General features: G+C 37.2%; 1 protein-coding gene across 1 annotated transcript in view; it reads right to left on the bottom strand.

Moving 5' to 3' along the window:
• Window positions 1–1,549: 1,549 nt before the first annotated feature.
• The window catches only part of iars1 (isoleucyl-tRNA synthetase 1), a 57,288-nt gene continuing 43,345 nt past the window's right edge, over window positions 1,550–15,492 (bottom strand). The window contains exons 27-34 of the mRNA XM_033966122.2: window positions 13,382–13,497; window positions 11,205–11,300; window positions 7,416–7,592; window positions 5,641–5,761; window positions 4,955–5,077; window positions 4,294–4,437; window positions 3,216–3,368; window positions 1,550–2,719 (exon numbers count right to left, since the gene is read on the bottom strand). Coding sequence (XP_033822013.1) covers window positions 2,637–2,719; window positions 3,216–3,368; window positions 4,294–4,437; window positions 4,955–5,077; window positions 5,641–5,761; window positions 7,416–7,592; window positions 11,205–11,300; window positions 13,382–13,497 — 1,013 coding nt within the window. The 3' untranslated portion in view covers window positions 1,550–2,636. The remainder of the gene's footprint in view (window positions 2,720–3,215; window positions 3,369–4,293; window positions 4,438–4,954; window positions 5,078–5,640; window positions 5,762–7,415; window positions 7,593–11,204; window positions 11,301–13,381; window positions 13,498–15,492) is intronic.

Genomic DNA, 15,492 nt, shown 5'->3' with positions numbered 1-15,492 from the left:
ACATATACGTAAAACTGTCAAGTAGCCTCTAATTGGTCCATATGTCCATCTATTCTGGCTGTCTACCTGCTGCATCGTATAGGATCAGACAGCTGAAGGACTGCATAGCAACACTGGCACTTTATATAGAGGAAACACCGCAAATTCACTAAACAAATCATATATAACCGATTTCCAACGCTCTGTTAAGACTTGCAAGGTGATGTGCATGCATGAAGCGCGTCTTACCTGGTTGTACGTGAGGAAGAGGAGAGCCATCGGGAGGGATGAGGATGGGTGAGAGGCAGCTTTGCAGGAGCAGCGGCAGTAGCGGGGAAAGAGAGCGGACCAGTCACGACACGCATCCCGAGGTCCCTGCGCCTTTGCCGGGCTGTCAGTGCTGCCTAGTGGCGCATCAACACGAACATTCCTCCGGGTGACACCTGGGTTTCATACGGAATGTAAAATGTCTGGTTTTTAATGATAAAATCTAATAGAAAAGTGTCATATGGTTTTGAAATTAGCTACTTTTCAAGAATATCAAGCAATACCACCAATTACATGAACGTAATAACGCCAAGGTTAACTTACGTAACTACATGCTAAAATTCATTATTATGCCATATTAACTTAGCTAGCTTGACCTGACGTCCCTATTTCGACTAATTTGATACCCTCCAGCTGTAAAAAAAAAAAAAAAGGGGAATATACTGTCACATGTTTGTCAGAAGACCCTTAGATTATATACTGACCCATAAGAGTCAAAAATTGACAATGTGACGTGTTTTTTCAGTTTTATTTATACCAACCAAACCCCAGTTATGACATTTTGAAAATCTGGTCACCTTGTTGTAAGCCTCTTTTGGAAGTGCAAAGTAGGGTCAAAGTTTCCTCTAAAATCATAAGCTGAAAGATAAATTACGCACATACACACATTTCAGATAAACTAGATAAACAATGCTTATTTAGATTATATATATTTACCACAAATCAGTCATGGAAACAGTCTGCAGCTAAAGGTGGCACGTGCGTCCTCACACAGATGATTATCCAACGGTAAATTCAAAATGGCGCCTCCAGGGTTTTAGGCCTACTGTGTTTTTTCCTTGTAGTTTTATTTATTTGCCTCAAAATGTTTGCGTGACAAAAAATGTACATTCAATATTGACCTAAATATTAACCCATAAATTAACCCATACCTAAAATGTGTGGGGTTTGGGTTGTTTTCTTGTTTTTTTCAACCATTGTAGCCTAGCAAAACAATCCATGGCTTTTAGCTTCCTGTTTATAGGCAACATTTTCAGGACTTTTGGTCATTCAAAAGACAGAATATTTTTGGTATTTTGTAGCTTTATGCATATAAGCCAGCCAGTGCAATAAATTGAGTCAAAGTTGCTAGCTTCATTATAGCACAGTAGTTATCCTAGTGAGAAAAGTAGGACACAGGCATACTACTTTTAATCAGTATGAACCAGTAAGCAATAAAAAGTTCATTTTTTCTGTTACTATGTGCATCCAAGAACCACCTTAAAATTGTTTGCAGGCACAACACAATAATAGATCAATGCAGTTTGCAGTCAAAGGATTTTATTAGAAACTAGGCCACTTTAGACCAACCATATTTGTTGCTTGTCAGCTGTGCCGCTTCAAGTTCCATGGCGAAAATTTGTAGCAAGCGTCCACTGAGCTGCAAAACTGAAGCATATTTCCCTTAGACAATGCAAATAAATGTGAGATTTTTTTTATTGTTGTTTAGCTACTCATGTTAATTTTTTGACACTTAAAAGCCATTTATTTTCTTCATAACTTTCTAAATGTGTCTTTCTAGATTAGAATTCACTTCATGTTTTATCCTGGTAAATACACACAATTATTGTCTGACAGTGAATAACAGGACGAAATTAAACAAATCAGCTTGAAAACCACAGTATTTCCTGATTGTTGAGTGCGAAAGAAAAAAGTACAGAAAGAGGTCAATATTTCTCTGTTTAAAAACTAACCACAAACGCTTGTTCATTAATTATGACATTTGATGCTTAGTGCCATTGCCAAAATTAAAAAATATTGAATCCTACCCTACTGAATAAATATAATCTTAGACACCAACCATTTCAGACATTTTTGTTAACCACAAAACTAAGAGGGTTAACAATACATGTCCACTATAAATGCAAAAAAGTGCACTATGTAACTTTACTGGTGGACAGTCTGCTATCTTCTCGTCTCCATGGTAAGGAATTAAACATAAATCTCCATGGAGACAAGGAGGTGATGCTACCAGGTCAAGTTACAGGTAAAATCTGTGGAGAGGTGGCTCAGCTCACATTAAGTATCGATATTTTCAAGGTGTTATTAAGCAATAAATGTGATTCAATTAATGCAAAATGGATCATTTTAATGCCTTACAGCGGAACAGTCCACACAAGGCACAAACAGAGAGAAGCGGATAGCAGACCCTACCCCAGAAAAGTTACAGTGAAGAAATCATTGTGACAGTACAACTTAATATTGTAATAGACTTCTATGTTGTCCCAGCATTTATTCATACTTTTATGAGTAACAGAATCAGAATGTAAATGAAAGAATCCAGTTTGTTTTTAAAGTAACATTACTGAGTTGATGTGAAGTTATTTCAATGGTTTCATGGTTGGATGGTTTTACGCCTCGGCCGTGGTGGGAAGAACCCTCACAAATAGGGTCTTGGTGTCCAAAGATTTTAGAGAAGAATCCTTTGGCAATTCTGTAAAATACAAGTTAGAAAATTTAAAAAAATGTATTGGCTCAATACATTTTTATCAGTTTAAGGGAATACAGTTTATCGTTTAAAAAAACCCAAGTATTTAAAGGGGATATATAATTTATACATGGCTTGACCATGTGGTAATAATGTTCCTGTATTATTATCTCAAAGTTGTATTTCAGCTGATTCATGCATGTTTGAGTAATCATGTTTTGTCCTGGATTCGAGGCTTGAGTGCTCAGAAAATTACCCCTTTCATCCAATCTCTATCCCTTCCCAGCTCTGTATTTACTTGCATAAAAAAAATAAAAATAAATCCGAGTCTGGATTACACATGTAGGCTTCAGAATTAGTTATTAATCAGTAGCTGACTAGTTTCAATATAATTTTTTTGATGACCCTATTGGACTTATGCATTATTATTATGTGTGTGTCCTAATTACTCCAATAACTATATGTGGTGATAATATGAAATACCATAACCCCGACTTCTCACCCTGGTTGAAGTCCTGGTCCAGATAAAGCTTGAGTCTTCGGCTACGGAGCCCGAACACTTTGGCCACCTCTGAGTGTAGGCGTGTATAATTCAGTTCATTTTTACCAACCGGGTTCAGCAGCAGCAGGGTGCCCACCTCCCCTGTCTGACACTCTGGGGTAGACAAGAGGACAGTGAGAAATCCAAATGTCATAAGAACAGAGGGTAAGGAAACTTTAATTTGGAAATATGGAGAAATTGACTTGTTACAACAGCAAATTGCATGAACGTAGGCTGGTCATGTCACTAATTTCGAAGTGCAATATATTGTTTAACTGATTATAGAAATAAATGGTAATATTGAAACCAAACCATAAAACGGAGTTATCCCCAAAAACTATTCTAAATGTATAATATGGTTAAAAATATGAGCTGCAGTAAATTAATAACAGAATGCAACACTTTAGTAGTTGGTTTGCATCTGTAATTTCACAATTGAACCTTCTACAGCTAAAATCTCAGAGTAGGACACAATAATAACAAAAATTTCCCCACTAGTGCAAAGAAAAAGTACTCAAGATAAATACTGACCCCAAAAATAATAGTTTCATTGATCATGTATTGAACGATAAATCAATATAGTAGTTATTGTGACAGGCCTACATGAATGACTCTAATGAAGAATAATAAAGAATGGCAAACTGGTAGCAAACTTTATAGATTAAACAATTTTTACCTCAAATAAAAAAAAAAATATATATAAAAAAAAATATATATATATAAAAAAAAACGTTGAATATAAACAAAAGAAAATACATTTGAATTAGAATCTGAATTGCTCAACAGGCTGGTTATGCAAAAAATTGGTTGAAGTCATTTTATACTACATAAGGATTATACACATAAATACACACATTCTTATTTAATTTTCCATAAAAGGCGATGTTAATCTGACTTCTCTGTATGCAAGTATTTCAAAGACAAAATTACCAAAAAATTACCAAAATTACACCACAATGGACAAAGCTGAAACCTTTAGCATAATAGTCTTTAGCTGTTCATTTGTTTACTTTGTTTTCAAGCAAATACACACACTCACCTGTTGGCTGGGCGTTGCAGAGAATGAGGTTGACATAAGGACAGAGGGGGGAGTTGCTGGACACAGATCCAGGAGAGGAGGAGGCGGAGGTGGCCACTAAAGTTTTACCACTCACACTCAGTAGGTCTGTTTTGGGCGTAAGCTCTGAAAAAAAAGTGATGATTAGTTATGATTAGGGATGTAATTTTACCACATCCTTCTTGTTCGGTAAAGCTTTTTAAATTAATTTGTGTGCAATGTGAAATCTACAAATAATAATAATGCAACAGGTTGATATATAGTCCTTTTTTGGACACTCAAAGACACTTATCAGAGCATTACTCATTCACTCCACACACTGTAGTGGTAAGCTACTATTGGAGCCACAGCTGCCCTGGAGTATGATGAAAGTGAGGCTGCCAATCTGCGCCAATGGCCCCTCCTCTAAAATCTACCTTTTGTAAACAAGTACGTCTTTAGCACAATAAAAGTGTTCCCAAATTTAGTTAATCTGACTATAGCACTTTTCTTTATGCTGTAGTCAATTTTAAACAAGCTTTCTTTTATCCAGTCCCATCAGTTGAACATACAGCTACAGCAATACTAAATATGTTCTGAATGATAGAGGCAAAATTAGTTCATTATTTAATTGAATGATGGATTCCACACAGGACAGTCTTACCTGTGGCACCGTTGTAGAATCTGATGTTGGTGTTGGTCCCAAAGATGCTGCTGCAGACCTGCTTCAGTTTGTCCAGGTTCAGTCTGTTATCACCTTGAGGGTTCTCCAACAACACTACGCCCTCTAAACAAACAACACAAAAACACACAACAAACTGAGTAGCTTTAGGGATGGGAAGTGGCCAGATAAAACTGCCACAAGATAATGCACATCTGCGGAAAAATGAACACAAAAGGGTTAACTCTGATAAACCTTTTGAGAAATCTTGTCTCATACACAAAAACTCAATCTTGTGCCTTTCCTTGCACTGTGAAAATTGTGTCTTGTAACCTAGTAGCTGCAACAATTTCAAGTTAGCGCAAAGTGGGTGGTGGACTCTAGACCACTAAAGGTCCACCACCTGCTGGTCTCCATGGAGATGTTATTGCTTGACAAGAATATTCCACAGAATGAAACCTCACCTGCCTGTTAATCATTGATGACGGAACATTTAATACCAGATCACATGACTGCGTAAGGCTAAGGACGAGCTGCACCAAAACTGAGACGGGAAAGAGGCTTTTAGCTGTTTTGCTTCACAAAAATGAATACACTCCAAGGAAAAATCTCTTTAACATAGACGTGATCAGTGCCTTAAAAGCAATGGTTATAAATATTTACAGTACAGTATACATATTTTTTATTACCTTGGTCCTTGTTGTTGACTTTGACTTTGAGATTGACATAGGCACACGCTGGTCCATTTAGAGAAATCTTAGGAGTTGAGGACCCTTTGACGATGGTGAACTCCAAATCTGACCCTTTAAGCTATAGAAAATACATTAATACATTTACCTTAGCATACTGGTAAAACAATAGAATACAAAAATACAATACAAAACCCAATCCTCTTCATAACCTGGCCACTCACCAAAAACAAAATGCATCTTACATACATTTTTACTGTATAATGTAACATTGATAGTAAGATAATAGTTTGGGTAAAGATTATAGATCAGCTCATTATGCAAAACTGACCTCCTCTTATGGAGCTTTGTAAACATAAACACCTGGCACCAGATAAATGACTTGGCTTTCATATATATACAGCACATTACACTAAGTTACACCCCATGAAACACCAAGGCTAAGCTACTGAATAATGCATTGTATAAGATTTGGGTGCTACTGCTTACATTGTGTTTGAATGAACTGAAAGTGTATATGTTTGCATATCTCTAGCATTTAATATAGTTAGATGTGGATGGGCAGTTAGTACTAGGACTGGCCAAAAAGTTCATGTCACGATTTTCATAGCTTACATCATTCATTTTATTATAATTTATATATGCCTAAGAGGTAACTAAAGCAATCTGCTGAGTTCACGCCTCACTATGATTGGATACACTTGTGCCACCAGGCCTGTCACAATAATTACTATATCGACTTATCATTCAATACACGAAAGCTGGAACAATATATTTTGGGGCTCAATATTTATCCTGTGTACATTTTCTTTGCTATTTTTATGTAAAAAGGTGAGATTTGAGCTGTAGAGAGTAGAAAAAAGCCCTCTAATGATGCAGTATATTTAAGAACTAGTTTACTGGGATTACCCTGCTTTGTGTCAGTAGCTTAAACTACTTCCCATGTTATCGTTTATCACAATATTTCTCTGTAGCAATATAGTAAGTTTTGAAATGTGTTATGACAAGCCAAGGTGCCACAATTGTATTTTAATAATCTGGTGATAGACATTTAAAATCATAATTGCATACATTTTAATGTTTTAATAGAGCAATGCAAATATAATTATTGTCTTGTTTGCTTTGTTTGTTATGTCTGAACAGGCGCTCAAGAAAAAGCATCTGGTACTTTCATTAGTCTTTCCCTGTATAAATAAAGATAAATGAAATGATTGGTAAAATCCTTCTGTCACTCAGAATTAAACAGAATAACTAAGCCACAATATGAAGCTTTCACCAAAATAGCATATTGTCACATGCATCAGATCAAACTGTAGTAGTCAGAACGAAATGTAATGTCATCTTAGTCAGTATTCAATGCTGATGTACAGACAGGGGTGAGACACCATATTAACATAATTGATCATTTAAGCTTTAAGGTCTTATAATATGTTAATAAGGGATAGAGCGGCTTTCCACAAATGCAAGAAAGAGTTAGGGCCTATAGCTGATCTTCAGATTGAGATAAATGGCTTTTGTATTATGCAGCCTGTTGCAAATGCAGATAATTGTGAAAGAAAATGGACAAAAAGACATTTTTGCATTTTACAAAAGCGTTTTGTTTGGTAATGGCTAATAGAAAAGTTACTGAAAGGGTCACTCACTTTCATACAAGAGGAAAGAATCATGGGAAACTGCTGTCTCACACTACACCAGACAGTTAATTCTCTGTCATGATGAACTGGTGAGTATACAACACAACATGGGTAGAGATCAATGGGAACTATGAAGGTTACCTGGGTCTTCTCCTCAATGATGACACTGCTGGTCTTGGGCACAGGGAACGGCAACATTGGTGCTTTGGTGGTGGCCAGGATGAAGTCATTATGGGCCTGGATCACAGAGTCTAAGTAGTCCCCCTTTGGCTGGCACTGGTAGTACACTGTAATTTCATCAGAGGGAACCAAGTGGGCCTGGGAGAAGAGGAGAGTGGTAAATTAAAACAAGAAAACACCAATCTCCATGGAGACAAGGATGTGACCCGATCAAACCAAAGTATTTTCAGGGAAATGCAATGCAGTGCATGTAATTGAATAAATGAAAGCTAGCTAAGTTTAAGAATGCCACAGTGGAACATCTGTAGCAAAGCAATAAGAACTTCAAGAGACAAAAACAGTACACATTTAATAAAAGATATAACTTGTAGTATTTCCTCCTCAAATCTCTCTGTATAAAAATCCATCCAAGTACCCAAGGGCAACTGATACCAGAGGTCACGGGAGAATGGCTGAAGAAAGAAAAGCAATAATAACTCAAGGTCTGGAGAAAACCAGATCGGTCTTGAAGTGGATGGGTCAGAGTATTTGGTATTAAGATCCAGCTATTGTTACCCGGGGTAGTAGAAAAGATTAGGATTGATAAGAAGGGTTGTCAAAATACTTCTAAAACACTTACACTTACTTCTAAAATACTTAGATGCAAAATACATACATACTGTAATGATCTGATATGTTGTGTTTAGTTCAGAGTTGACACCTTTTGTTGTTCTGGTAACTGTTTATGTGTTGTTGTTGTTGTTAATGTAACCAGTTTTGTGTGTGATACTTGGTTGCTGGGAGATTTTATTATTCGTTAGTTACCGGCCTGTTTTAGACACTGACTTTAGTGAGTTGAGACGGCTGTTGTTTTGCTCGTGTTTTGGCGTGGGTTACGGCCTACAGTAGCCCTTGTGCTCATAAAATAAACAACCAGAAGAAATTTGGCGCGTTTCCTCACACCAGAACGCCATAATACGGTAATATTCATTTCTAAATGCTGCCATGGTCAGTTCGATCACCTATCTAAAAGAAAAAATCCAAATGGTAAAAAATAATTGAAAAACCTCTCTGGACTGGTTGGTGAAAACTAAAAACTTGATTCTGACAACACCACCTTAGTAAACGAAATTTTAATTATTGCCAATGGTGCAATGATATTTTGATTAAACTCACTCACATAAATAATGAAACATTAGTGAATTGAAGATTAACACATATTAAAGGGGCAGACGATTGCACTACAGTACACAGTGGGCCCTCTCCAACCTTGACACATTGAAACATATTGATCTGACAGTAATCTCAGTGTGTGCGTCCACAGACTTCCTGTTTAATGACTGCAGCTCAGTGTGTGGCTCAAGGGCACAGGGGTAAGGTTAGCAGGATACACACGAGCTCAATCAATGTAGAGGAAGTGGAGGGGGGTGTTATAGGCTTCTCCTGCCAAGTCGAAGCACTGACCCTGCCCTGCTGGCATCACCATACTGCGTGTGAGAAGGTCATTTTTAGCATAATTAATATACTTCAAAAAACGTAAAGGGCTAAACTACTACAGTTAGGTACTTTTAGATCACAACCTTATCTTGAGATAATACACTGGATGCCCTCACAAAGATTGCTTGCCATTCATCAAGGCTTGGGACTGGTCATCTTTAGCATAATCAATATACTTCAAATGCAGCAAAAGGATACACAACAGCTACTTACTTCAGATTACAACCTATCATGAGATCAGGATCTTTACACCGGATGCCCTTCAGAAGATTACTTGCCATTTATCAAGGCTTGGGACTGGCACAAATTATTTTTCAGTTTCATTTTAGCAGTATAATGTTTGAAGTATCTGTCAACACCAAGTACCAACTAAAGTGAACATTACATCTGATCCAAATATACTATACAACTATTATTATTTTAACAACAACTCTGCAACCATACTGGCCAGAAAGTGTGTAATAAATGAATCAGTTTGTCTAATCAAGATCCACAACAACCTGGTACATTTTGGGAACATATCCACCCTTAATACCAACTGTATTTGTACCACTGTGGCTTGTGGTTGTTATCTCTTGCCAGTTGTAAATACCCAAATATAAGCTTTACAAATAACACATTTCCGAAAATGACACCCGGTTTTAGTTCTACAAACATGTTCAGATTAAGTCCGTGGTGGAAAATTCCTTAGTTTGAAATAACACGAGGAATTTGATCTGGACCAGAGCCAGAGCACAGCGCTGTCTGCTATAGGGAACGGAAAAACTGTTGTTGCTCGTGAAAACAAAACTAATCCTTCTTCAAGTCCCCAGACCACTTCAAAGCCCCAACATTAGAATCTGAAAGAGGCCAGACTGTAATTAAGCTCTTATTAAGCCTGCCTTATGATGGAGAAACTCTGTGACGCGCCAGTGGAAACATTTCAACACTGCTTTGGTTAAAGTAGACCGAAATGTTAAAAGGAAAGAGGGTGCAGGGGTCAAGTGGGTAATAATATACAATGCCTATAGAAATGGGTAGTGGGCGGGATACATATTTCTAGCAGAAAGAATATTTGGGTTTAGTTAATAATAACACTGTATTTTAGCATTAATTTTGCAGTAAGTACATTTAGCAGTACAGTACATTTTAAAGGTGCACTATGTAACTTTTCTTGTCCTCTCTTCATAGAGATAGACAGGTTTACTCTCTTAGTGCGAAACATTCCAGGCAAAGTAATATCTCAGTGAGACAAGCAGGTGGCAACTGAAATGTATCAGCCAATTTGAGTAAACGTTCTATAAATTGGTTTCTACTATACAACTCATAAACTTTGTAAATTCATGAATTCTATTGGAGGCAAATTTACATAAAATGTCATAATGGATTTTCAAACAATCAAGATTCAGATGGGAGACTGTGATCTTTTAAAATTTATGTTGTGTAAAACATTTTGTAGAGGTTGATATGGGATTGGGACATTAGTGGCAAAGTCCCCCATACTGCTGTAAAATATCCAGACATACTGGCCAAAACAAAATAAAAAAGTCAATAAAAGAGCACTGGAACAACCAGATAAGCTGCTGGTGTATCGATGCATTACAATGCATCTGTATAATTTAAAAATAATGCCAAGTTAAGTATTTCACATCTTAAAACCTCCTTTGATTAACTGAAAACTGTATGTGGGTGACAGTAGCTCAGTTGGTACAGCTGACCTATAGGTTGTGCAATTCCAGTTCCCACAGATGAATGCTGTTGTTGTGTCCATGGGCAAGACACTTAACCCACCTTGCCCCCAGTGTCTACGTGCACTGGCGTATGAATGTGTGTGAATGAGTGGTTACTTGTTGTAAAAGGCCTTGACAGTGGACAAACGCTATATAAAAATGTGACGATTTACCATTTACCGTATGTGTTGTAAGGAAACATTGATCTCTTTATCAATGAACACAGTAAAATTAGAATCACAAAAAATCTGGTCATGTCTGTAAATGCAGTACTACCAAATACAACTTTACTCCTTCACAATAGATCTATATTAGAATTTACTATGTATTGCCCCCATGAGTCATTGGTAAGAACCGCTCACCCTGGCAGTGCCCTCTTACACTTGTTATAAACTATGAACGCCTCAGCATTATCTTCATTAGGCACTGGATCGCTACATTCATTTAAACTGTGTGATCTGTCACTCTGTTTGCACACAGAGCAGTGGGCTGGTGTCACTGTCCCATACAAAGCAGTGGGTGGGTGAACACTGGAGGGGAGAGGGAGGGGGTGTGAGGGTCCCACCTTCTTGCGTAGTTTCTGAATGCGATTGATGACCTCACGAGCCACTCCCTCATCCACCATCGACTGGTCCGGGGTCACGTCCAGCAAAACCAGCACCTGCACGAAAACAGATAATCCACAGTAGAGCATTATTTTCCAATGTCAAATCAAACGCCCTTCACATATAAATGAATGGTGAAGCCAGTCCCCATATTAAAGTACATAAATGATGATATTTGATTATATTGATGTGTCATTTATCTGGTCTCCTAACCAGTAACATGTACATGGTCACTAAATGTTTACCAGAAGTTCAAAAATTTCAATTGAAAATTGATTAGTCGTTAGCTTAGATGCCCATTTTACATACCAATTAGAAATCTAAAATAAAACGCCAAAGGGTTTACACACAAGAATTACTTACTTACTATGGAACCTCGACCTCACGCAAATGTGGTCGATGAGTTGGTATCAACTGATAACCTCGGGATTATTCATAATTTGCTAATTTTGTGGGATAAAGCGAATGGTTGTAGGAAAAAATACAGGGGACTGGCTTCGGTGTTCCATAACCTTCCCAGACTAAACAAGTTGCTAAGTGGATGATTTGCCAGTTTATAAAGTAGGTTGATTTGTGTAAAAAGTTTTATGTTCACATGCACCAACAAGGCAACACTGCACCAATCCTCTAGAACGCTTTAAAATGGCTTTGTAGTACATATAGAACTTATTTGCTGTCAAGATCGGCAGTCCCATAAAAAATAATACAACCCGAATGACGATGGTGGTCCCCACAGCAACCTCCAGAATATGGCGAATATATCAATGATGCTACTGGCAATTTTGTAAATTACTATGAATATATATGCAGGTAAGGCTTGATTAGAAATGCAGGCTAATCTGTTCTGGCTTTGCTCACACGTGACCCTGCTCTGGCAAAATGCAGGTAAATATCCAGATCAGGCTGTATGTGTGAATGGGACTTTTGAGAGGTAAGGCTGTCCTGTGTGTAAAGTGGTGCAGCTTCACCGTGTGGCGTGTGCACGGCTGGAGGAGCACTGATTAGACGGAGCCTGTGGGGCTGCACAGCTCTCCACTTAAGCGTGAAATGATTTCATACATCACACTTAACAGTAAAGACATCAGGCCCTGTGCAGTCTGTGGCAGCTCAGTGCAGCAGAGCCACTTCCCCTTTATTTCTTTTACATCATGAGACATTTATAGCAACAACGCGCAGGTCGCTAACAGGGCCAGCAAAGACTGTGTGGGATGCATTTCAATACTTGTTCAGCATGGGACTATTGATCAGAATAGTCCAATATAATATACATTTATCTCTATGGAAAAATCAACAAACTGCAATATCCATAATGCTATATTGGTTGGTCTTCCATTTGACATTTACTCAGTCTAAATAACTGTCCAACATGTGGTGCAAGTGCCCTGTAGTACTGCTTGACTACACAACAGTTTCAACCCACCTCTTCTCCCTGGCATTTAATACTAGCTAGACATTGTATCTTTGTGTTTTATTATTCTTTGTTCTTTTGTATAGTCTGTATAATTTTTTTTGTTGACTTTTATGTGAAGCACTTTGGGGAGCTGAACTTGTGTTTAAATGTGCTGTATAAATACAAATTGAATTGACTGAATTTAATGTAATGTGTATTCTAAAATTCCTTATTGGTACATTTGTAATAGTTACATTATATACTGTGTAAATTGAACAAAAAGTCTATATTGCGAGAGAAGAAATATCTCAGTGTCTCGTGTTTTGTTTCATTCAACCACGTTTAATACAAAATCCCTGCATATTAAGGCTGTGCTCTCGCAAACAGAAAACACTGTTCTAACTTGTGACGTCATGTGGTAATACAGGAAGTGCTCCACTGTGTTTTTAAACTCCAGAATCATTTGGATGATTTCAGCCCTCTACCATCTCTACTGAACTAAAGGTAAAAGGGAGCTGTTAACTTAAAAAACTACCACTAAAAGACATCATAAGGTGGAACAGAGCATTTTGAGCTTTGGAGATTGAAGGACGTAGAAGACAGACTAATAAACCAGGATTACTCAAACATGTGTGAATGAAACAAAACACAACTCTGGGTATGTTTTTGAGGAGGTAACATTCAAAACATGGCTTTAGGTTCAAAAGAATCAATTTTGTGTAATATTGAAGCTTTAATGTTCCAAACCTGTGCGTCGGAGTGGGCCTCATACTGAGCAGAGGCTGAACCAGAACTCTGATCAAAGGTGTACATCAGCCTCAGGTCCTCCTCATGTAGCTCGTGTCCATCCACCACTATGGAGCCTGAGAGGGAGTGGCAAAGAATAAGGAATTAGATTAGATTTAACTTTATTGCCATTACAACTGAACAAGTACTGTGTAACGCTAAGTAGGCTAGGCAGACTGACTGCTTAAGATAAGTAACGTTGTATTACTGTAGCCTACTTAGCGTTACAACTGTACAAACAAATCCAGTAATAGACACACCACTCATTATAAATATAAGCTGCTAAATTGTGTACCAGAAATGTCCAGGTTCATTCTGTGATACCAAGTTTGTACACCAATTTTTTTTTTCAAAAACACAAAAGGTAGAAAGATAATATAAATAGTCAATAAAAAATATTCACATTCAGTTTGTGGTGCCTAGTTTGTTTTAAATTACAAAAGAAGAAACCAATGTATTGTATTTTACCAATGTCAAAATATAGAATTTATCAACATCAACAAGTATTTTTGTAATAGGTTTTAGTTTAGTAAATCAATCAGTTTGCAATTTTGTAATCTGGTTTAGTTTTAGGCCTGTTGCAATAAGTCATGGAAGCTCAAATCTAATCATAGAACAGGAAAAATTACCTAAAGTTCCTAAGAAAAGTACTCTATACTGAATGATAAGGTGATACAGTCTTTATTGCGACCGGTCTATTTAGTTTGTATATTGTAATATAATTAAAACTATATAAAATTGATATTATTTTCACATTGTATCCTTTTTATCAATTACACCAGCAAAATTATTTTAAGATTTTTTTTTTTTATTACTGAGGTGTTTTTTACAGGCCTAAAATAAACAAGACACAGCCTGCAGTGACTTACCCCCTGAGTTCCATGTTTTCCAAAGCTAAAATTGATTTTGGCTACACGTCGCGTTAGCTTCCTTCCACACTTTTAATTAAACTTCTTGGCTTCTGTCAAATTTTACTTCTTGCATCCATTCCAGGAAGCCACAAGCCAATTCACATTATACTTTTCTTCGCAAGTTATTTCAAGGTTGTTTATGGTCACATTTCCTTCTAAAACCTTAGTGGGGCAAATACCAACAAACACTAAACAAAAAGAAGTCAGGTGCAGGCAGACTTGGCTGGAGGCACCAATTAACTCCACTAAAAACCATGACGAGCTCCTCCACTGCTCAGACCCAGAGGCAGAGGAACATTTCACTCCAATACTGGATTTCCATAGTTCATGTCCCCACCATCTTCTGCTGTGGTATTCTCAGGAAATAAGATGGGGATAGAGGGACTGAAATATCAAGTTTGGGCCAATTATCTTTGACGTTTGTAGTCAATATAAGCGAGTATATATAAGCGATAAGACTAAAAAGCATTATAATGAGTTTTCATTTCAACAGTAGGATTCCTGATTTCAACAACCATTTGATTCTCATGTAGTTTAAAATGATTGATTTCTTGAATATGTACCATATTTTATTTAGTTTATTTGTTGTTTTTAATTTTATTTTGTCACAGGGGACAGAAATGTTCTCAGATGTATTACCCACAGACAACATAGTATGCCCTGAACCTCTGCACTTAAACTACAACAGAAAAATATTTGGATTTAAAGACACACTAAATGGCCTTTCTGGTGGCTTATCTCTTTCCCTGAGATTTTCCACAGTATGGCATTAATTAATAATTTAAAAAAAACCTTAAAAAACATGCATTCTTATGGTGAGCGAGATCTGTAACTCCCGTTTGTCTCCATAGAGATAGCCAGGTTTAATGCCATACTGTGGAATATTCCAGGCCAATAAGATCTCCATGGTGGACCTCTAATTAACAAAGAAGCCATTTTGATGATCATTTGTGTTTTTTCTAAAGACGTTCAAATTACTGCTTAAAAAACATTAAATCTGTACGATACATTATACATACACTATAATCCTTCTCCCTGCTGGTATGTTTCCATTAGTCCCATTTTTTTCCATGATTTCTTTAACTTCCCGTTCCTGCCGTACTCATCCTCTGCCGACTTCAAACATACAAATAATTGAAAAAGTTCCCACAGCCGCTCTGA

The sequence above is a fragment of the Periophthalmus magnuspinnatus genome, chromosome 5 (assembly GCF_009829125.3).
Source record: "Periophthalmus magnuspinnatus isolate fPerMag1 chromosome 5, fPerMag1.2.pri, whole genome shotgun sequence".
Lineage (NCBI taxonomy): Eukaryota > Metazoa > Chordata > Actinopteri > Gobiiformes > Gobiidae > Periophthalmus > Periophthalmus magnuspinnatus.
This window is presented reverse-complemented; position numbering and strand designations above follow the sequence as displayed.